At 30.3% G+C, this 25,105-nt stretch overlaps 2 protein-coding genes and 2 long non-coding RNA genes across 5 annotated transcripts; 1 reads left to right on the forward strand and 3 right to left on the reverse strand.

Moving 5' to 3' along the window:
- Nucleotides 1-1,242: 1,242 nt before the first annotated feature.
- On the reverse strand, nt 1,243-1,878 carry LOC123668746 (chromobox protein homolog 1-like). Its single transcript, XM_045602441.1, has one exon. The coding sequence runs from the start codon at nt 1,795-1,797 to the stop codon at nt 1,243-1,245; it is 555 nt and encodes a 184-aa protein (XP_045458397.1). The 5' UTR covers nt 1,798-1,878.
- A 10,885-nt stretch (nt 1,879-12,763) lies between these two features.
- LOC123668575 (cdc42 homolog) lies at nt 12,764-16,205 on the forward strand. The gene is made up of 5 exons (XM_045602307.1): nt 12,764-12,909; nt 13,993-14,285; nt 14,441-14,550; nt 14,688-14,885; nt 15,028-16,205. The coding sequence occupies exons 2-5, from the start codon at nt 14,108-14,110 to the stop codon at nt 15,115-15,117; spliced, it is 576 nt and encodes a 191-aa protein (XP_045458263.1). The 5' UTR covers nt 12,764-12,909; nt 13,993-14,107; the 3' UTR covers nt 15,118-16,205.
- A 4,457-nt stretch (nt 16,206-20,662) lies between these two features.
- Nucleotides 20,663-22,582, reverse strand: LOC123668534. Its single transcript, XR_006745588.1, has 3 exons — nt 22,525-22,582; nt 21,944-22,027; nt 20,663-20,746 (listed from the first exon to the last, which is right to left on the reverse strand). It is a non-coding gene; the product is annotated as an uncharacterized LOC123668534 (long non-coding RNA).
- A 1,000-nt stretch (nt 22,583-23,582) lies between these two features.
- Nucleotides 23,583-24,629, reverse strand: LOC123668533. Of its 2 annotated transcripts, none has more exons than XR_006745587.1 (3): nt 24,505-24,629; nt 24,228-24,341; nt 23,583-23,621 (listed from the first exon to the last, which is right to left on the reverse strand). It is a non-coding gene; the product is annotated as an uncharacterized LOC123668533 (long non-coding RNA). The 2 variants fall into 2 exon arrangements; XR_006745586.1 differs by lacking the exon at nt 23,583-23,621 and adding an exon at nt 23,785-24,010.
- Between the last annotated feature and the right edge of the window lie 476 nt (nt 24,630-25,105).

A 25,105-nucleotide genomic window follows, 5' to 3' on the forward strand; every position in this document is an offset into this window, starting at 1 on the left:
TCAAATTTATTTACGTATCTATTAGGATTATCATGACATTATGTAAGTATACCTATTAATACGTTTCAGCCTCTAATACCCCACAGCTGGGCATAGGCCTCTTTCCCCACATAGGAGAAATATCGTAGCTTAATTCATCCTGCTGTTTCAATGCGGGTCGGAGGATATATTCCCTACTATGAGTAATGATCGCTATGGCGTGTACATGATAACAACCAGGAGCGCCAGCTTAACGTACTATCCGAGACACAGTGGGGAGACCCATAAGGACTAACACCCAGACTGGAAATAAATATTTGTATAAACACAAATATCCACTCTGAGTTGGAATCCAGCCCACAACCATAGTGTTTAGATACTGCGGACACGGCACACGCACCATTACGCCAGAGCAGTCGTTAATATATTATTATTTACAGCTAATATCTGTTATTATTTGCAGCTAATAGTGTGACTATGACGTTATCTAATTATCATAGCTTCACGTCAAATATAATAGGAATCTGTTGTTAAAAGGCTGTTAAAGGCTGACAAAATTGAGATATCAGAAATTGTCATTTCCAATGTCATTAAGTTCTTAAGTTAGTGCAACCAAGATGTAACGTTTTAGTATGAGATAGAATATAAGGAATAAATACCCTCATAAAACAAAATTAAACACATGTGGGTATACACATATTTCTTATGTCGGATCTTACACCATTTTATTATAGCTGAATGATAAAGGCTCTTACTTTATAATAGGTAATAGAAGTGTGATATTTTTACCTGTTGTAAGTAGAGAAAGGACTGTTGTTGGATCCATACCACGGATCATTTAGCGAATCGCCAGCATTGCCTTCATATCCATCTATTTCAAGTTTATAGTATTCCGCTTCTGAATATATCTTGAAGTGCGAATACTGTGCGTACCTGTGGAGAAAGCACAAGTAAACTTCTAGTTGTGCTGTTTATTACATTAGGTTATTTATTTTTATTAAACAGTTCGACAGATCACAGGAAAAAATTATATACTTGCAGTCACTTATTAAAACTATGTAATCATAACTGGAAATTTCATCTATGACAAACAATTGCAATGAACTCAAACTCGACAAAGCAAGAAATAAAATAACGTTGTCATCCAAAACCTTAGATAAATATACTGTACCTTATTTAAAATATAACAGGTAGTAATCTTCTTACACTCAATAAAAACACCGGACACTATCACTTAATGAGTCTTTTTTTATCACAGCTGCTTCACTCCGACCCGACTGGAGTGTGCCACGTCAGCCTCTTTTCATAGAAGGCAATTACCTCTTGTGGACATTTCACATTTGCAACTTTAGTTGGAACAAGTTCAGCTTCATCAGAATCAGCCCACTTTATTAAAAACATTGGTTCTCCCGTTGCATCTGTTGCTCCTATTATTTGTTCTACTTTTAAACCCTTCTCAAAACCAGATTTAGCCTTCTCATCTTTTTTTTTCTTCTTAGATTCATTCTGTTTGCTGACTTTACTTTTATCTTCGCTGTCAAGCTTGCGTTTTTTAGTGCTTGCACGTGCTTTTGGTTTCTTTGCTTTAGCCTCTTTTTCCTTTCGGCTATTTTCGAATGCCTTAATTAATTCTTCACAGTGCAGGTTCTCTTTTCGCTCCCATGTACTCTCTTCTTCTTTACAACCTTTCCATTTAAGTAAATACTGCACCTTTCCCTTTACGGTTCTTTTATTTAAAACTTTTTCGACTTCGTATTCTTCTTCACTTGAACTATTATGAACTTGAACTATGCTTTCTGTCTTTTTATCCTTATCCATGTTTTAGTTCGTGAAGTAAATATTGACTATAGTTAAATACAAAGGAAATGAAAAATCGCGCCGCTACCAAGCCATGTAAATCATAATTGTTGTTTTAAAATTTATCCCCAATAGGGAAAGGCAAAGGACTATAATCCATACAGCCTAGTCTGAATTTGTAAGTTTCGTTCTGATATATCAAAAGGCCGGAGCCAAGTCTGAAGTAACTTTATTGTTCTTCTGATTCGATGACTGGTAGAGTAAGGCCGAAACCAAGTCTGAAATTTCATATTTTCGTCTACTCTTCTTTGTCTATAAGTGATAGGCGAGGTCGAAACCAAGTCTGTAATAGGCCGAAGCCTGAAATATCAAAATAAAATTTCACATCCGATGAATGAAGGTCCTGATCCTGTTTCAAATATCATTGATAGTATTGCAAATAAATTCAAATATACTAGTATAGTTATCCAAATTAGTCAATAAATCTTGTGTATTGCGCGGGACATTTTTTGGTCCAGAAGTTGATAACAAGTTGGCTATAAATAAGAGGCGTTCCAGATTAAAAGCGGAGCATTCAAAAAATATGTGATCTAAAGACTGTGTAGAGTTGTTGGTGCAATGTGGGCAAACGGGCGATGAGATGATACGCATACGATTCAAATGTGCATTAAATCTGCAATGTCCAAATCTCAAGCGGCATAGTATTGTATAATATTTTCTGCTTCTATGTTGATGCGATTTAGTAAACCAAGGACTTTTTCCAATATCTTGATTTATCTGAGCATACCAAGATCCTTTTCTTAACAAGGTTTGTCGCCAAAGATCACGCCAATCAGATAGGATTTTTGATTTAATAGCAACTAATAGATCAGTGTATGGTACGGCAACATTCTCATCAACAGGGCTGCCGCTGTCACTGTCAACAATTGAACGTGCCAGAAAGTCCACATGTTCATTTCCCCTTACTCCTATATGTGAAGGTGTCCACAATAATTTGATGTTGTAGTTTCTTCTGGATAGTTGATAAAGGAGATGTCTTATTTCTAAAATGATGAAGTTTGTATTAGCACTGAATTGATAATTATCTAAAGCCTTTAGAACGCTCATACTGTCAGTAATGATCAGCCAATATTGATTAGTTTGTTTTTTAATGAATTCTAGGGCAGCAGTAATTGCTAGAGCTTCAGCTGTAAATATTGATATCTCCTTTTTCAATCTGACGCCTTGGCCAAACTTCAGATGAGGTACATAATAGGCCATGGAAACATTTATATCATTTTTTGATCCATCTGTGTAAACTTGTTTGAACTTATCAGAGTATTGTGCTATGAGGTTGTAAACTTCCTGGCGCTCTTTTAGCTTATGGTCAATAATAATATCGATTTGATTAATAAGACAGTCAAACTCCTTTTCGTAACACATCCAATTGCTAGAACTGTGTATTTTGTGTTGGTTATTTAGATTTAACATGAATGAATATTCGAAGAGAATAAATGGGTTATTAGAAGTTAATGGAGCATTTACAGGATATTTACTATGTAAGTAATTAAGCTTTTTAATTAGAGGATGATTACTAATGGAAAACAGTTTTAGCAAAAAACAGTATTTCAAATATTTAAATCTAAGGTGTAAAGGGGAAATGTTGCACTCGACCTGTAACGAATTAATTGGGGTTGTTTTCATGGCGCCAGTGATAAGTCTCAGGCTGTGATTTTGAATAATATTTAATTTGTTAACCAACTTGTCATTAGCAGAAAAACATAGAAATCCATATTCAAAATGACTGCGTACAAGAGATTTATATAGGGTAAGAAGGATTTTTGGATCAGAACCCCAATATGTTTTTGCAAGAGACTTTAAAATATTAAGAGCCTTAAGAGCTCTATCAACTATGTGATCTACATATTTGTTCCATGATAAGTTATTCATGAATATAACACCTAAAAATTTAACTTCATTTGTGATAAGAAGAGATATATTATTATAGTTTATTTTAATTCTTTCAGACCCTACTTTATTAAAAACTATGACTTTAGACTTTTCAAAGCTAATGTCCAATGCAAGATAATTAAAATAAGAATTTAATTTAACTAAAGCTTCGTTTAACTTAAGATTTAGGGTAGTTATATTATTACTAGAACAATAGACTACCAAATCATCAGCAAACTGTAAATTGTATATATGAGAGCCTAGAATTAAGTTTAATCTATGTATATAAAGTGTGAAAATCAATGGACTCAAAATGCTACCTTGACATGTACCTTTATGAGAAAGCCTTGGACCAATAAGTCTATTATTATACTTAACAAATACCTTCCTACTGTGCAAAAAATTAAAAATCCATTGTATAACTTTTACAGGTAAACCAATCGCAGCTAATTCCGTGGATAGAATATGATGGTTAACATTATTAAAGGCTCCAACTACATCGAAGAAAACTCCAGCGAGAGCTTGCTTTGATTGTATAGCATTATAAATATCAAGATGTAAGTGAGCAATGCTCTCCCTTGAAGACCTGCCTCTTCTAAAACCAAACTGATTAGAAGGTAAAATATGATTAGACTCTATGAAATGTTCCAATCTTTGTTTTAAAAGTTGTTCAAATATTTTTCCCATGCAAGAAGTCAATGCTATAGGTCTATATGAATCAAAGTTAAACTTGTCCTTGTTGGGTTTTAAGATAGGTACTAAACAATCAACCTTCCAATCCATAGGAATAAGATTATGCTCCCAAAGAAGATTCAGGATATTTAATAAAATTAGTTTAGATTGAGAAGACAGGTGTTTAAGCATTTTATATGAAATGTAGTCAAGGCCAGGTGTAGAGTCTTTTCTGGATGAAATAGCAGAATTTAATTCGACAATGGTAAAAGATTTTATAATAAAATTTTGATTAGGAAGAATATGGCAGAAAGAATTAAGATTAAAGGCTGGCTCTACAGTATCTGGAGTATATTTTTTGAGAAAATCAAAGATCCAAGAATAGTCAGAGTTGTTATGGGAAGGTGGAGAATAGCTTTTGTTAAATTTTCGCATATACGTCCAAATGACTGATATAGGAGTCGATCTGTTAAATTGTTCACAAAGTTTTATCCAACTGTTTCTTCTCTCATTTCTGATAATATATTTTTTGGTGGCTTGTAGTCTTTTAAAATTAATGTAATTAGCCTCAGTGGGATCAGATTTAAAAGTCAAATAAGCGTTTTTGCTATTTAATACGGCTTTGGTGCAATTGAAATTCCACCAAGGAAGAAGTTTTTTTTTTTTATTTAAGTTAGAAGGAGAGCATGAAGATAAAGCTGTATTAACCAAAGAGTGCTTAGAAATAGAAGATGATTTCCACAGTGCTGAGTGTAAAATATCTGTAAATTTTGTGTAGTTATGAAGGGGGTCTTGTGTATCAAGAGAAAATTCAGTGAGCAATAGTTGGACATTTAAATTATAAATGTTCCAATCAACGTTGTTCAGGTTAGGGAAGCAGGGTAGTGAGCTACTATTGGGAATAGGAGTGGCATTGTAATGATTGTTATTAAGTAAAATTTTTGTGATTACAGGAAAGTGGTAGCTGCCTAAGGGATCGTCATGTACTGACCAGTCACACTCTAGAGCCAATGAAGGTGATACTAAGGTTAAGTCAAGAGCATTCTGTCTCCATATGTGCGAACCAACAGTGGTCATACTTCCGTCATTAAGTATAACCAAATTATTGTTATTGATAGACTCTAAAATGTCTTTGCCTCGACAATTAGAAGTAGAACAGCCCCAGGCTGAGTTTAGGCCATTAAAATCTCCTGCTAGGAAGATTGGTTCTGGTAAACTTTTAATTAACCTGTCTAGTTTAGATTTAGAAAAAGCAGGATTGCAATTAGTTGGACTGTAAAAGCTTATGATAGTAAGTTCTTTGTTGCTAGAGTATTTTATACGAACAACAACATTTTGAATGGAGTCATCATAAAAAGTATCAATTTTAGAATAAGAAATAGAGCTATGTATTAATATGGCTACGCCATTGTGGGTGTTTCCTGAATCAAGACGAATTACATTGTAATGACGTATCTTAAATTTTTGACAAGGCTTTAACCAAGTCTCACAAATTAACGCAATGTGAATATTTTTGTCCAAAAGGAAATAATTAAAAATATGTTGATTGTGTAGAATACTCTGAGCATTCCATTGCACAATATTTAAAGTATCCATAAAGTACAAATTATTTATTAGTAACCTTTTTTAGTGTATCTTGCAGGACATTTTTAATATTTTGGGAAGAGATAGGTATTTCATTATTTTTGTTTAGTGTTATAAGTTTTACTAAAGCTTCTGTAATAGATTTGAGTATTATTTCGGAATTTAAAAGAGATAAGAACTGATCAGTTTTGTTTAATGATGGAAAGTGAGAGCTGTTTAAAACATCAACAAAGCTTTTTTTCTGAAATTTATCTCTGTTAAGCTGGATTTTTTCTTTTTTAACAGGGCATGCAGGGGATATGGCAATGTGATTGCCAGAGCAGTGACAGCAACTGGCTGCAGTATAAGGAGTCTGACAATCTTTAAAATTGTGACCTTCGCCACAAATGCTGCATCTTTGTGAATTTTTACAGAATTTTGCAATATGACCATATCTTAAACACTTTAGACACTGCTTTACTGGCGGGATGTACTGCCGTACTTCGAACCGCCAGCTGTTGAGGTCCACACTATCTGGTAAATTGGGACAGGAAAAGGTTATAGAAATTGTTTTTGTGGGGATTAATTTTATTTCTCCATTTTCTCTTACACGTCGCATAAATCTACGTATAGATATAATATTTTTCGTGCTAGTTAGAGCTGAATATATTTCTTTATTGGATAATTCTATAGGCACATGAGAAATTACCCCAGTGACCTCTGTAGCGGCAGCCGGAAGGGAAGCTTTAAGTTTGTACCCATCAAGATATTTTTTGTTGCCTAAGACCGCGTTAGCAAAAGCAGGTCTATCAAAGATAACTCCAACTTTACTTTTATTAATGCGTTTTAGTTGTTTCACGCCTTTATTATATTTTTTTATGCTATTAGCGAGTGTCATCATGTCTCTTGTTCCGATTGGCTTGTCAGCCTCTGTACTCTCCAGGAATACAATATAGTCAAAATTACCCCCGTTCTCAGGGTAGTGCCGCACGTAATCGGCTACCCGAAACGGGGCATACCTTTCGGCGTCTGTTAGCTCAACAGATTTTATGGACTCGGAGTCGGAGCTCAACGAGTCGTCCTCAGCGTTACCTTCCTCCTTCTTTTTCCTTTTCTTACTTCTCCCCATCTCTTGATTAATTTATAAGTATTTATTTATAAAAAACTCCAGTGAATGAATTATAAAATTAATAAAATATTTTTGAAAAAAAAAGACCGCCTTTTCACTTCAAAGTTCCCGCGCTTTTTCTCCAATGATTCTATCCATGTAAATCATAATATAACAGAGTGATCACAGATTAAGTATAAGTTATACGTAACATAATATCCCAAAATGGCGCGTACGCGATAGGACTGTTGATAAAATATCGATATATCGAAATATCGATATTATTATTTAGAAATACCGATATTTATATAAATTACTTATTAGTAATTTATGGCTTACTTACTCATAGCATTAGCTTTCTTACTAGCGTTGGGCGTTATTTAACGTAATCGGTTTCAGTAACTAGTTACGAAGCTAGTAACCATGTACGTAGTTTCGCCCATAGAGCAACACGGAGGGGAGTAGCCATTGCGTCTAGTAACGATACAAAACTTTCTGTCATTTTTTGCGGGGGAAATTACACACATGCACACTTTATCTAATTCCCACATAAAAATAATCGTGTCACTACGAAACTCACACATACTAAATTAAAATCACACTTACATTTTTCACACACACATAGATACATTCTGTGTCATTACAGTATAATGACACGCCGCAACTACACTGACAAGTTGCCTACAGCCGTGGTTGTAACAACTGTCGATATCCATTATCGATAAATTCAAGTACTCGGTTAGGGAAATAAGGTTTTTAAAATGATACAAAGGTAAGATGTTATTATAAAAATAGACTTAATTTATTATATACTACAAATCAAACATCTTCATGTAAAATAAACGATTATAAAGAGTAAAGATTTGATTGTTTGTTTGTTAGCATTGAATAGGCTCCGAAACTACTGGACCGATTCAAAAAATTATTTCACCGTTGAGAAGCTACACTATCCTTGAGCGACATAGGTTATACTATATTTTCAAAAATATTAGGGATCCTTACTAAAACTCCAATAATGTAACCCAAGGGATAAAAAAATAACCTAAAAAATTCCTTACATTGCGTACGCTGCAAAAACTAATGATAATAGAAATACATAATGTAGTAAGACTTTGTACAACACATCATTATCTACAATAATTGTATTTGCTCGCAAACGAAAACAAAGCTGACTTTAATTACATCGACAAGTAATACAATATACGTAATATAGACGCGTTATCAAAGGTTACTCAAAATGTTGTTATCAGATCTCGATGAAATTTAAACGCGATCACATGGTAAACATCAGCTTTCTGTTAAATTAAAAATCATCAAAATCGGTTCACCCAGTCAAAAGTTCTGAAGTAACATACATAAAAAAATAGTCGAATTGAGAACCTCCCTTTTTGGAAGTCAGTTAAAAGGTGTCGCGACAGCCTGTGTCTAACTATTATAATTATGTCACAATACGTTTGATGCAACCTTGTTATGCCAAACAATGCCAGTCTACAATAAACGATTTAAAGTTAACATACATTTTGAGGAGTTGATGATGTACACGGTGATGTCAACGAAGCGGGAGTAGGGAGCGTAACACTAATGGCATCATAAGATGATAGCTTGTCATCTGCTAGATTGAATGATTTGTTGATGACTCTGAAAGGATGGACATTGTTAATTTTCAAAGTTGATAAATCTAAGCTTCATTTCACTACTATGACTAAGGTGAACCATATCTTGATTACCTTGTACATGAGACAAAAAAAAACTTACGGGACAAAAACAGTGTGGCGTTAGTGTTGGTTTGGTGCCCTCGACTAATTTCCTTCTATTGTTCGCCAACACTTGAAAGTTAGTGGTAATGATATGATCTGAACAAATTACACTATTTTTTCTGGGCGTCCAGGTTAGTCTGTTATTACAATTTTTTTTCCATGTATCCCTTAAATTTGGATTTTTAGAAAACCTGCCAAATTTTTATATAAAACATTATGGTGGAAGTTCACATTAAGTAATTCTAGTAAAATGTATTAATACTCACGAAACGTGTATTATATTTAATTTAATACAATTTTATTATATAACCATGTTTATTAAAAAAAGCTAGCAATATAATATTTTAAATAAATCAAAATCTCAAAAATGTCTGTCTCCTCTTTTGCCTTTGCCGTTTTTATCGATAACCATCTACAAACAAACCGGTAACAACACTATCACTCGGCAACAGTGACTTCTCGGAAATAGACTCCGATCAGTCGCTCGACCGATCCGCATATTGTATGCAGGCGAGCGGCCTGTGTTGGTAAACAAATCCAGTCAACACGAACGATAATATTTGTAATTTTTAAGTTTAAAAAAGGTTTAAAAGATATATACAAGTAATAATGTGATTAAAAAATACTTACGTATGAAAGGTAGCGCCATGTTTTAGTAAATTTGACGTGGCAGATCTTTTTTTGCAGCAAAAAACAGAACAATTTGGCATTTTTTGAAGGACGTTGATTCAATCGCGCAACTAGATTTAGTCTAGTGATCAGTGCGGCTGCAACTAGTTTTATTGTTTGCATATGGCCATTTGGCCTTATACCTTGACAGAGGGGAACGCCTGTACATGGCTACTCCCTCCGTGTTGCTCTTTGAGTTTCGCCGATACGAATGTAACGATTATTTTACGTACGCAGTTTTTTTTTTGCGTACGCAGTTTTATCAAAAACGACACAACGACCGGCGCATAAGAGTTTTACCTAATAACGTAACAGGTTACTAATATTAATCATTACAATACGCAGATACGCTTACGCGTAGAATAAAAAGAGGTGGCTATAAGTACTATAGATGCATCTTTGTTTTCGAAATGCTTGTGGGATTTTGTACGCAATTGACTACGAGCTTAAGTTTATTTTAAGAGCCATTTCACAATTTTACGCTCTGCAAGTTTAGGTAAATTTGGTCGCATCGCGCGAGTCGTACGAGCCGCGCGATCTTTGTGCTAGTAAGTATAGTGTGACAACCAAAAGACCATCTTGATCATTTTCTAATGTATAATAAAAATTAATAACTAAGGTATAAAATGTTATTTACATAATTAATTTGTTAAAAATTTCAAGTATGTTATATAACAACAGTCAATAAATTTAAAATAAAAATAAAAAAATCAATTTTACAATTTTTTTTAATTGATTTAGTTTTTTCAGTTTACGAATGAATCTAATATTTACGATATGAATAAAATAGCATTTTATGACATGGACACCGACAAACATATTAATTAACAAATAACAAGACAAACAGATTGAAATGCCTATTTGTATTGATAGTGTGAGAAAAGAAAATTAAATTACACATTTGTTTACAGAAATTATCATTATATTATTTTACAGTCATTTTCGTAATATGTTTATTTTATTTATATTTTATTATGAAAGTATCAAATGCGTTTTATCCGCTATAACAACAGGCGCTTGGCGCGTGTGAGCGAAAGAGACGGCTGCGCAGAATTTGGCGTGGACCTTACCTCTAAGAGCGCTAGCGCTCGACTGATTTTCTGGGCTTAATGCGTGGTAATATATACCATCTTTTTATTATTTAATATAAAATGTATTAAAAATGATTACATCTTTTAATTATTTTTTTTGTATTCCTTAATGATGTAAGTTTACTTTGATGAAGATAGTTCATTAAAATTTCTTAGTTTTCTAAGAGAAATATAGCTTTTAAAATTGTACTTATTTGGAAAATATTCGTAACTTTAAATTTTTTTTTATCGTTTAATAGAGATACAAATGGAATAAAAATCTATGATAGTGTGCAACAAAATTATATTCCACATATTATGATATTTTTTTAAAATGGTTTCAACGTAGAGGTTATTGAAAAGTAGGACTTCAAAGTATACATTGCGACCGTTTACCCAGGGAGGAGGCTGATGAAAAGGTTAATAATTTTATACACATAATATAAATCAAAATTCTGATCTGACTATGGACTACAACAAAGGTTGCTCTATTATATTTCAAGAATATAAATTACATTATTGCATCCAACACTGAGATTAGCGACGTCAAAATATTACAATTTCGCGGATTGTTACCGATTTTTGTGAAATGGCTCTTAATACGCACAGTTTTTTTTAAGAAATTTTAATTTCGGTCGTGTTTCTTTTTAAATATTTTCGAATTTACTATTTAGTATTAAGATAGTTGACGAGTGATTAATTATTAACGATTAATGTTATCGTCTCGTGTTGAAGTATATTCTAAAAAGTGTGGGGTTTTTGTTGTATTTTTAATTATATGTATGTATGTATTTCGAAAAATAATTAAAAACTGTACATAAAATCAAATGAACTTCTAAATACGCCTGCATCGATTATTATGTCTACACAAAAATCAAACAAGTAATTTAAATAACATGTTTTGCAGCCAGTCGTAAGCCTGGATAAAATATGAAGGGAAGTTAATTTGATTATACTATCCATCAATATTAACGTACGTAACGGCATTCGTATGTGTTACAAGTTATAACATATAACTACTTCATAACCATAATACAAACAAAAGTAATATAACGTCGCCGTCCCGTACTGATGCTGTATACAAAAATAACTAGTTACGAAAAATAAGCAGTTTCGAAACTAGTTACGCGTATCCACGAAACTACGTATAACCGATTACACATAAAAAGCCGTTACGACCCACGACTATTTCTTACTCATAATATAAATGAGGGATTTTATTTGTGTTTGATACATGAAAAAAAACTTTCTCTTAAAATTTTATGAATCGGCCTGCCATCTATAATTAAAAAAAAAAATACTTTATATATGTACATATGTGCCATAAATAATGCCATGCCATATTTTGAAAGCGTCACACCATCACTTTAGCCTATCGCAGTCCACAGCATGATATAGGCCTCCACAAGTTCACGCTAAATACGGCGTAAACTCATGTGTGTTGCCCATAGTCATCAAGCTGGGCAGGCGGGTTGGTAACCGCATATCCTTAAATAAAAATTAGCTATTATGATACACTAAAATCAGTATTATTGCAATAAATTATTTTCTTAAATTTTTTTCAAACTAGCAGGTGTGCGCACAACTTTGACCGCGTGGAATTTTTAAAATAATTATTGTTCAGTTTGCAGAGTTACATCATTATCATCATCATCATTACAGCCTATACAGTCCACTGCTGGACATAGGCCTCCACAAGTTTACGCCAAAAATAACGTGAACTCATGTGTTTTGCCCATAGTCACCACGCTGGGCAGGCGGGTTGGTGACCGCAGTACTGGCTTTGTCGCACCGAAGACGCTGCTGCCCGTCTTCGGCCTGTGTATTTCAAAGCCAGCAGTTGGATGTTGAATTGGATGATGCAGAGTTACGAAATAAATAAATTTATATTTTTACATTAACATTTTTTACAATTTTTGCCTGTCTGTCTGTTTGTTTGTTTCGGGTAATCTCTGAAACGGCTAGACCAAGAAGCTTATACAAAACACGTAAGCTTCTTGGGCTGGACCGATTTGTATTGATTGATTTGTGACTCAGACAAACCATCATTTACCATAGACTAAATAAATAAAAAATACAAACGGTCTGTGAAGTATTCTCATGCCTTCAGAGAAAAATAAAGAACATATGTATTTTAAATTTCATCCAAAAAATAATTTGCAAACTAAAATGTAGGCCTATTTTTCAAAACATATTATTTATTACCTGTAAGTACTTTTTTCTTATCTGTGACTGAAACCTTAATCAATGGCGTCACTGTAAAAGATCCAACCCGCTACCAGCTACGTTCAGTTTGTAGTTTCTTGGCGTATTTCGTGTATTACAATTCAATATTAACAATTATTTAACTATAGTGTAACTAAACGTAAGTATTATACACTATAACACGATAAAATATACAAATATATTTTACTTCCATACTTGGGTATCCTGACCAGACACAAAATGGACGTCAAATTGTATGGTGACGTGATTATGTAAAATTACATTTTATATGAGCGATTAACTAACAAATAATGTTATTCTTATGTAAGTTTTGACTCACGGCTCCAAGGAAACTAAATTTTATTTATTTTTATCAAATAATTTATCATTGTATATCTGTAAAACAAATCGGAAATTTTGCATAGCTAATGTTTCTGTATTAAGAAAAGAGCATGGCGATCTTTTAATCAACAATGTGTTTTATTTATTATTTATTTACTTATAACTATGTTTGAATCGAAACGAATGAAGGATTCGTTCATAAGACAAAATCTGTCTATTTACATGACATAAAATAAGGTCATTGTCCTCTTTTAGTTCGTACTATCTATGTAGAAAACGTATTCTACTAAACCGCACATTATGTTAAAATTTTGGATTGCATTGCGAGATCATTTGTATGTTCATTTTTCTTTAATTTCAATGAAATTGATTTTTCATCTAATATGTTTTTGTAGTAGTAAAATGCCTGAGCATAACTATAATATTATGATTAATAGTTACAAATCACTAATGTTTTAACATGTTCCAAAATAATAATTTCTTAATTCTTGATATGCATAATGCATAATTATTAAAATCTCAGACTTAACCAGTTTGACAAATAATCACTTCAGTATAGAATGTTTGTTTGTTTTAAAAATATTAGTAAACAAATATTGTTAAATGCAAATTAATGTTTTAAAATATTATTTTGCACTTTAGAATGTTAATGTTAATGTGCATTGCTTAAGATCACGTATAAAATTCTTAAAATAATGAAACATTTTGAAAATTTTAATTGTATGTAATATTTATATTGTTTTAGAATGTAGCAGCGCTTTAGTGTAATGGCTTTATCATTAGTGAATTTTTTTAGCCATGTCATAGTTTTTTAATAAGTAAGCTTTGCGGTTTAGTGACTTGATTATTTTTTATTAATAATAATTTATTTTGATATTCATATTGAGTAACTTATTTACAGGCAATTCCAAGGTTCACTTCAAGGTGCTATGAACATCAAATTACATGAACAATTTTGAATTAGTCAAAATAAAAGAAAGAGAGGAATAAAATAAAAATCATAGACAACATTCAAAATGCAAACAATAAAATGTGTTGTGGTTGGAGATGGTGCAGTGGGTAAAACATGCTTGCTGATCAGTTATACTACCAACAAGTTTCCCTCCGAGTATGTACCCACAGTGTTTGACAACTATGCTGTGACTGTCATGATTGGAGGGGAACCTTACACTTTGGGCCTCTTTGATACTGCAGGTATGCATTTGTAATATTTTTAAAATTTTATTAATGTTAAGGTTTGGTTTACAATTTTGTCTTTATCTTTTGTGGGTTCTCTAGTTTCATCCTAAGTGTTAATTGTATTTTAATTAGTATATAATAAAATTAATTAATTTTATATCTTATACCAGGTCAGGAAGATTATGATAGACTGAGACCTCTTAGCTATCCACAAACTGATGTTTTCCTTGTATGCTTCAGTGTGGTTAGTCCAAGCTCGTTTGAAAATGTTAAGGAAAAGGTAAATAGTTTTGAATATAAGTACAAATGTACTCAGAGTCGCTTAAAAGAAATCATACAACTCTATAACAGTTTCATTGCCATGTGTGAAATGTTAAACATTACCTTTTATACTTTATTCAATATGCATGTTAACAGTGGGTACCAGAAATAACTCATCATCAGCAAAAGACACCTTTCCTTCTGGTGGGAACTCAAATAGATTTAAGAGATGATCCTGCTACTATGGAGAAATTAGCAAAAATAAAACAGAAACCTGTTTCGCTCGAGCAGGGTGAGAAACTTGCAAAGGAGTTGAAAGCGGTGAAATATGTTGAATGCTCAGCTCTTACTCAGGTATAATGACCTTCCTTAATATGTATTGTTGTATATTTTGAATGAGATATAAAAGAAATATATAATAAAATAATAAAAATAATGAATAATTAATATGTATTGTATTATTATTTTGTTTGATACTATTCTTTGAAATTTGCAGAAAGGGCTAAAGAATGTTTTTGATGAGGCAATTCTAGCTGCTCTGGAGCCTCCGGAGCCAGTAAAGAGAAGGAAATGTGTTCTGTTGTAATATGTCACAGTATTTTTTGTGGCTTACCATCAAAATGATCACAGCGATTATGCAACCTGCATAAGATAAAACACTATGTTCATCTTATTTTTATTATTATTACTATTAAATACGCCATAACAAAAAAAATAAATAGCAATAAATATAAATAGAAATAAGTCTTGTGCTACAGTATCCTATTTAGGCTTTTAATATTTTTAATATATTTGATAACCATGATAAGGCAAATTTATATGATTTCATTTACGATTATAAAATATTAACATTTATAAGTCATTTGTACCTATGAATAGAGTATTATATAAAACAATTTTGATACCTTATAACCTATACCAACTTGATAGTTTTACTAACCATAACTGTTATGTAGTGGTTATATGCTTTTAATCACAAGACTCATGTATATTTACATTATTTATTGTTCTTATGAGTTGTTTGCATATTTGTAATTTAAGAATATATTTTCCTTAGAGGTGGGAATATTCATTAAGACTTGATGGTTTCATTATTCATAATTACATCATAGTCTTATATACAAATAGAGAACAGAAGAAAATACAAGAGCAATGTCTTCCTCTGACCTGATTGATTGAATGAACTAATTTTTGTAATTAATAAAAATAATATAATAGTTGGTGGTTACTCCCATCATATTTTAGGATGCTTTAAATTTTTTTAACGCAGAACCTTCATGAAAGATACATTGTCAAATAAACATCCTTAATCAAGCAATTTCATTTCTATTTAAAGATTTGTTATTGAACATATATTCCGTGACTTTAGAAAATTGATGACATCTGAATATTCCACCTCCTAATAATTATCATTATGAGTAATTTGATTTAAAAAATAAACGTTTGCGATGGATTTCTAGGTTTAACCATAAAGGTTTCATAACGATTAATTTGATTAAAGTTGATGAAATTACTGATACACTGCGTATCACTAATGTTATCAGGGGTTTACTATACAGAGTATATTATGGTGTGAATATCAATTATTAGAGTTAATCTTTAGTAATGTAGCATTTTATCACAATAATATGCTTTGTGAATTTTGACTGAATTAAAAGTATTCATTCCATAGGATTTTTTGCATTTTTAATGTACGCACTGCAATTTTTTAGTAAATGTAACTGCTTGCGCTGTTTTAATGCATCGCCTATCGTCCCGGTTTTATACTCTGTATACGATATTGCCTCGACACAAAGAAACGCACAGGGACATTACCACCAGATATCACTATTGTATAGTTGTATACTATTTTATTCCTCATGCCTCGACCGCGGTACTCAAGTGCCTACGTAATTATTCTCAGGTTATAACTTTGTATGTTTGTACTCATGGCGAGAAAGATTTTTATAAAAAAAAAATGCAGTGCATTTCACTCAGTAATTTAATATAAATCTTGTTTGTACGAACATTTGCATTCTTTATATTATATTTAATTGGGTTATACCATATTTTATGTAAATATAAATAATTATCACAATTTGTATTAAAAAAAATTTGTACTGAATTAAAGGTATTAATTATTATTGACTTTTGGGGTATAAAATATATATCATGTGCGAATTATTCTTAAATTCATTTAATATTTGGGTTATAAAAATTTTCTTTGTGTCAGTAACTAGATATAGGTGTATATTAAATTAATAAATGTAAGATTAAAGTGTGCGTTTTATTGTAAACTTTTAAAATTTTTTATTACATTAATATGGTTTTAGCGGCAGTCATATTGTTTGTATTTAATAGGTATAAAAAATGTTTCTTCAGAGTAATATAATATAGTACGAATAATGCAGTTAGAGGGTGAGAAATAAAAAATTATAAATTTTAATTTGTGAATAATTGTTAATGTAAATTACTTTGTTAAGAAAGTATAAAACAAGTGCACTATTGTGATAAATAACTATACATCCTGTCCATGGATATCTATTTTATATACATAAAAATCAATTGCTATTCATTTCTCTCTCTTTGTTTTGACTAATTTTGATCTTGAAATATTCTTTGAAGTTCAGGGAAGACTTATTTTATTTTATTTATTCAGAAAAACTTACAGCTATACATAACAAATTAGAAATACAATTAAAAACTAAAAGCCATTTAGACGTTTTTACAATTAACAGCTAAAGAGTGTTATATTATTTAACAGTTTAAAGCAAAATTAAACTTAGGATAGTTCGAGAACTTAGCTGGATCATTAAACTGCTTAGACATTATTAGCTATCGGAAGAGAAACATTCTGTGGTCACCAATCGTCTAATAGAGTAAGGTTTAATCAGAAAAATATCAACATCACGATGATCACACAAAAAGTCATTAAATTGTGTAGTAGATCTACAAATAAAGGAATTTCGACGATAGTTTCTATTACTAGGTGGGATATAAAATGGAGCAAAATAACGAAAGATCTTAGTACAGAGTACGTTAAATTTAATTCTGTTGTGTAAGTCTGGGTTATCTGTAATATTATTGATAATTTTATTTAGATACAAAAATTAGAGATTTCGACGAAGTCTCAGGGAAGGAAATGATTTTTTTTACATCTGCTTTTGTGGTCAACTAAATTATCACCACATTTATACTGCAAGTATCTTGTTCAGAAAGTGTTTTGTCCATACTTTTCAAAAATATACGAGTATGATAGGTACGAAGTTCACCGGGTCATATACTTATTTTTTAATACAAGTGCTCAAAAAGTTGCGTATTGCAGGAACGTATAGCGTTCGGGATGTGTATCAAAGAGTATATAAGTAAAGAGGTGTCACTCCATAGACACGGTCGAGCTCCGGGTTCAAGGTTTTGCTATACTTCAAGTACCAACTTTGTGGTTGAGCTCTATTTTTTTTCGTTAAATTGGTAATAATGAAGCATAGTGTTGTTACTGTTATCCTACCGGAAATCGATAATAGTGTGGAAAAAGGTCGATAAATTAGTCGATAAAATTATCGATACTTTTTGAGCACAGGGTTCTTAATTTATAAATTTTATTTAAAATAAAAGGTTTTTTGTAAATATATAATGTATATTTAAAAATTCTTGGTATATACTACACTACTACTAAATTTCTTGGTACTACTACACTTAACCAGCGAAAAAAAATCTACATTTTAAACGAAAGTGAAGGTAATTGTTACAATTAAACATTACAAACATTATTTTGCCCTAATCACTAGTGTCTCGGTAGACATCACCTATCTATTATGTCATCGGCTTTATAAAATAAATATCACAACAAATTATTTAACCTAATGTACCTAGTGTAGGCCGAGAGGAAAAAAAGCCGGACAAAACTCTCGGTACTTTTCAAATTTAAAGTTGTTATACAAAAAAGTTACATTATTGAAGGCATGTCGATCACAACAGCTAACAAACAAATTTTATATTTTCGTAAACATACTGCGATACATCCCACAGCTCTCAGCACACTCTAGGCCTCTTTCTTCAAGTAGGAGAAGGATTGGAGCTTAATCCACCATTACAAAACAAATTAAATAGTAATTATCAAACAATAACAAACACTTTTACAAAACAAATTAAATAATAACAACTATTAATTATCAAACAATAACAAACAAAATGATTTAAAACATAAAAAACATGTTAACAAAACAAATTCTTAATTATTAAGATATTAATTAATATTTAATTATAACATAGATGATTTACAAACATAACATAAACTTATTTATAAATCAAATTAAAATAAATAAATATAATATAATATAAATCTTATAACATAGATGATTTACAAGCATAACATAAACTTATTTATAAAACAAATTAAAATCAATAAATATGAACAAATATAATATAAATCTTATAACACAGATGATTTACAAACATAGCATAAACTTCTTAATAAAACAAATTAAAATAAATAAATAAATATCTTATAACATACACACGGTCATATATTCCTATGTTAAGCAACTTAATGCTTGTGTTACAGGTAACAACTGACTGTACATTTTTTGAAATAAATAAACAGAAATAATATATATATATATATATAAATACACGTAGTACACATTCAATCTCAGGCGGGAATCGAACCTGCAACCCATGGAACAGTAAGTAACAATAACAAAAAAGATGATTTAAAAGCATAACAAACATTTACAAAACAAATTAAATAGTTTCTAATAGTAATTGTCAGCCAATAACAAAAAAGATGATTTTAAAGCATAAAAAAAATATTAACAAAACAACTTAAATAGTAACAAATAGTAATTATCAAAAATTAACAAACAACATGATTTAACACTTAACGTAGCATAGTCACAAAAAAATCAACTCTTAAGAAGTGATACAAATGAAATGATCTCGCAAAACAGTAATTATCAATCAATAACAACCAAGAATGAATGAATTTGACCTATAACATATTCACAAAAATCTAAAATTTTTAAACGTTACATATGTAACGATCCGACATACAGTAAATAACAAACAAACATAACATATTTACAGATAATATCTAAGTAAAAAACAATTCTGAAAAGCGTTATATAATGATCCTAGGCATACAGATAAAAAACATAATGATTTACAAACATAATAAGAATATATTTAGAGTAATCATCTAAATTCTTATTTTTGTATTATTAAATGTTTGTAGTAGGTAATTCCATAAAGTACTACCGATTTTAAAAATTCTTTCACGGGATGCTACAATTCCATGTACGCCATTTAATGGTATATGGATAAACGAACAGCGGATTATGGGAGAAAACGAAATAGCGAAAATCGCGTAATCTATGTGGGCGAAGCCACAGCGGAAATTTTTTTTTGTTTCTAAGCTAAAATATACACATTTAAAAACTTGGAAAACAAAAAACATTGCAAAGACATTAGATGTCAAGAAGAACTGCCAATATGTATGTTTTCTACAAACATTGTTTTATAATACTGACAATATAAATATAAATATTCAACAAGAATCTTAAAAGTTGTTATCTAAGCTTTGTCTTGATCACATTATTCTAATTGTATATTTTTGTCTTTACATGATTTTCTAATGAATAATAAACAAAGATTATGAATTAATTGATTTGTTTTTTTCTATAAAATCCTCATTACTTAATTGCAAACTAGTCTACTGCTTTATATTTTTAATTTTTAAGTCCTGAGATATAATAGCTTTGAAATGAATTTGGCTCTTGTTTACAAAATGACATAAAGGTTTAGAAGGAAAGCACAATGAGCTCGAATCTTTCCACCATTCTTTAAAACTAATTGTTTAAGTTGTCTACTGGTTTATCAACTTTTAACGAATCTTTACATTACTGACATTTCGTTCTAATAATTTTGCAGCTAAATAACCACTAACATATACTACTGGCTGCTCCAAAAAGTTACATAAATCATTTTCATATAAAAAGAAATCGATTTCATTGGGCAAAGACAAAACAGGATAAACTATCTCATCAACAACTTGAATGTCATCATTATTATTTCTATTAGGCATGTCAGTGCGGACCCTGCTAATATCGTTATAAGCTACAAACAATTTATTAGTGTCTTCCTCACAGTTCGCATTTTGACTGCCAAACGCTTTAAGCTTAATTTAGTTTGAGTCAAATGATTCAGCAGGATCTTCTCACGTTCAGTTAATGTAGAATCTGAAATTAAAAAAAAATCCTGTTATTATATATACATTTTTTTGTGTATGTACGTATTACGTACATACATACGTTGAAAGTATACAATATTATGTATAATGTGATTTATTCCTTATTTTTCATAAATTTTTACTTAAATATAATATTATAAAATAATTTATTGCTTTTATTATATTAAGATACATTTATTATTTTTATTTCAATATTAAACAACGCTAATATTGATATATTTTATTAGTGATCGTTACAGTTTAATATGTATTTAATTTTGCTTTAAATAATAACACAAGTATACGACAAAGGAATGCCCATTGCATGATACAATTGGAATCACTGAATGTAATTATTTTTTTCCCTTTTTCTTCAATTTACTTGAAATATAACAATAAAATATACATATTTGATTACTAAGGAAAGAGCTATATCTAAATAAATTATTTTGTCATTCTATTTTGTAAACTATACTATACTTTAATAGTATAATATCGAAATATATACATATATATAAATGTATAAAATATAGATAAATGAAACTGTTAAACATTAATGTTAATGCATATTTAACAAAACTAAGCAAACTTTTGATTTATAAAATGTAAATTATTGAAGCAGTATAATTAAAAATTGATTTGACTCTCATATGCTTGATATTAGTCAAATGTGTACTGGGCTATTCATAGGTATAATGAAATAAATAATTTTCCCATAGAAAGAGTGTGTGCTTCTATTAATAACTGGCCTCAACTTTTAAGTGTATTGCAGCCAATGGAGACCACTCCGGATTAGCTTTATTTTCATAGAATTGTATTAATGTATTAAACTAACACACTGTAATAGTAATAAACGTTATGTGCAACAGAATAAACGTTTTTTTTTCTTTATAACAATATTCAGGGCATATATACATATATTGGCATTATATATTGGCCTGCAGTGTATATATATATATATATATATATATATATATATATATATATATATATATATATATATTATGGATAGATACTAACTACTACTATTTACATAGTCTACCACATAACTACATTAATAACTACCACAACTTAATCCCTTGTAGTTGGAGTTGTAAATTATGATTTGAAAATAATTTCAATAAAAATAATTTAAAAAGGAGTAGGCTACAAGGAACTATACTGAATTACGTTCTTTGCTACATTAAAAGATTGTTGAAAATTATACCTCTATTTCTATTAGGTTTTCCCACAATTCTTTCATAGTTGCGAACAGGAACTTTAACATTTTCTACTGATTCATTCTGGGAAACTGTAATTACATTGATAAAAGTGAACAATAATAAATAAATATCTTTAACACATACACACGGTTGTCTTTTCCTAAGGTAAGGAACTTAACACTTGTTTTATAGACAACAACCAACATGCATATATATATATATATATATATATATAAATTATAACAATTATGTATTGTAATACACCCAGACTCAGGCAGGAATCGAACCTACAACCCCCGTTGCAGAAAATAGAACCAGCACAACTGGAGTAACAGGCTACTCATCTAAATGTATAAAATTCAATTTTGAGACAAATAAACATTTAAAAAAAATTAATACATAAAAATGTTTTAGTTGTTTATAATTATCTATGTAGTAACATATACAGTTAGAGAAATATTTTATATAATAAAGTGAACTTGTGTCATAAAATTAAATGCTAATTAGCTATATGCTTATAGTAGACATGTTACTTGTTAATGTTTTATGTAATCAAAAATGTGAAATTTTCATTTGTTATTCTTACCTAGTGTTTTTTCAAAAGTAAGTCCTTGTGGTGCCTGCGAAGTAGAGGGCAAAGAGAGAAAGCTGTATTCAGCATCTGAAAAATAGTAGTACAATATCTAAATATATCTAGTATCTATTACTTGTTAATTTTTTTTTTTTTTTACATTTTCCATTATTTACTCACACTTAAATTATTTGAATTTTATTTTCTACTAGCTTCTACCCGCAACTTTGTCCGCGTGGAATAGTTACTTTGGGCTAGCTGGGGAAGGTCTCAGAAGGAAAAAATCCGATTTTGAAAATTCTTCATTGGTGCTCCACTCTTATTGGTCTTTGCGTGATAATATTTAGCCTATAGCCCTAGTCTTCTTTGATAAATGGGCTATCAAATACTGAAAAAAAATTCAAATTGGTCCAGTAAGTCCAGAGATTAGCGCGTTCAAGAAAACAAACTCTTCAGCTTTATACTAATAGTATAGATTTGATATGAAATTATTTTTATTTTAAAATTAAAGTTAATGATTACTTATCTTGTTATATAGAAGATGAAAATGATTATTTTCCGAAGGTGTTATTCATAATCATTTTATAGAAAAATAGACTAAAAATCTTATACTGCATTGGATCATTTGTATCATATGTTGTGAATCATTGCATATATGTGTTAAAAGATATTAAAGATTCTCAGAAAGTGTTTTACATATATCTCTCATTTTATCAGCAATATGTATATCAATCAGCCTTAGATATCTGATATCTAAGGGCCAATATTATCTAGGTAAATGTATAAATAATAAATTAAATATATGTCAGATGATTTTTTAGAACATTGACTAACAATAATCTATTATATGATATAATAAGACTTGCAACAGCAAGTTATTAAAATTATAAGTAAGTTCATTTAATTAACAATAAAAATCTTAATTTTATCCATCATTAAAAATATATTACATAACCAAACATGAACTAACAAGATGCTGTACCTCTTAAAAACACTTGTTACTTCTAACAACATAACATAAATAAATATAATATAATAAAGTAGTTTACTCACCTTTAGATAAAATATTTTCATTCCATTGCACATTCTCTGAATTTGTTATATCTTGAAAACTAGAAAATAAAAAAGAATTTATCATAAACATCAATTAGCATATTATGAACCAGATATAAGGCTAGATAAATAGTCAAACAAGAACATTGAGAAAAAATAATTGTAATGTAATTTATAATTATCATAAACATATAAAAAAAAATTGCACCTTTCAAGATTTGAGATTTTTCTTTTTCTTCACCATATAAAGGAAAATCTACCAAAAGACTGTCATCCAATGGTTGTGGCAAATTTAATGTTGGAATAGCATTTTTAATTAATCTATTGCCCTTTGTATTAAAATACTTTTTTTCAAAGTGATATCCACACAAATATTTAATTTCATGCAATTTTTTAACGGGTATGTAAGCAGTCTTCATTACCAACTGCTTTGACCCAAGAATGACACCTGAGAGTAGAATTTTAATCGTCAATTTAAATTAAAAGTTTAAATTTTACATAGCCTACAACTAGTTTTCTAGTATACATAAGTATGTATAATACTTTAATATTACTTTATTACTACAGTTAGCTATTTACTGTTATAAAGATTTTAAGTAGAATTTATTTAAATACTGTATTGTTCTATTGTTAACAACACAGAGCATAGTAATATTTACACTAACCGATCTGGATCAAGTGGAAACTTCTTCAAAAATACATTGGCTCCAGTCCAGGGGTCCTCTTTAGACCACAAATAGTACATTTTTGATATCTCACATTACGTTTCACTGTATTTTCTAAAGGAATGAAAACAGAAAAATATAGTATAAGTAATAAAAATATAGGTATAACTATAAAATACTATTATTTTTTGTTGATATAGATATTAAGAACTTATTTTCAAAAGCAAAATTACTTCGTTCGACCAAAAAGACCAATGATTCAGGTTCAAATACAAACCCATAGTAAATCCCTAGAAGCGACGGATAATATTCTCACAATAAAGTATTAGGGCTCAGAAAATATATATGCAGAAAAAACTAAAAATCCAAAATTCCGGGTGTGGTTACTCGGTGATTGCAATATAATATGGCGGTTAGGAAATAATTGTTTGAGTCAAAATTTGACAATTACGACGTTTCCGACGTTTAAATTTTTTCATTTTGACGTACAATTTTGCCAATTTATATAAAAATTCAAGTTTGGTATACAAAGTATAGCAAAAAGAGTGTCGCCCTACTGATGTGTATTACATACTCGTGCTTTTTTTTTACCTTTCCCCGAACTCGTGTGTTCTCTTTCCGAACTGTCAAAATAATGTCTTTTATAAAGAAAAACCAACCATGAAGTTTTTACTAAAAAAATTCATAGAAGTTTTTATGATTCATGCAAATACGTATATTTCGAAAAAGAAGCTACTAATTTGTTTCAATATCAGATTACAAAGTTGCAGAAAGCTATATTGGTGATTCATTAAACAACAAACTAGAAACTGGGAAAAAAATCCCACACTCCATTAATTTAAGGTCCAGTCCGTCTCCATCCACATGTTGCAGAGAAC

This window comes from Melitaea cinxia, chromosome Z (assembly GCF_905220565.1).
Source record: "Melitaea cinxia chromosome Z, ilMelCinx1.1, whole genome shotgun sequence".
NCBI lineage: Eukaryota > Metazoa > Arthropoda > Insecta > Lepidoptera > Nymphalidae > Melitaea > Melitaea cinxia.

Coding starts and splice junctions, on each gene's coding strand:
- LOC123668746 (XM_045602441.1), bottom strand. CDS start 1,797: ATGGATAAGGATAAAAAGACAGAAAGCATAGTTCAAGTTCATAATAGT.
- LOC123668575 (XM_045602307.1), top strand. CDS start 14,108: ATGCAAACAATAAAATGTGTTGTGGTTGGAGATGGTGCAGTGGGTAAA. Junction 14,551..14,687: donor TTGAAAATGTTAAGGAAAAG/GTAAATAGTTTT, acceptor GCATGTTAACAG/TGGGTACCAGAAATAACTCA. Junction 14,886..15,027: donor AATGCTCAGCTCTTACTCAG/GTATAATGACCT, acceptor TGAAATTTGCAG/AAAGGGCTAAAGAATGTTTT.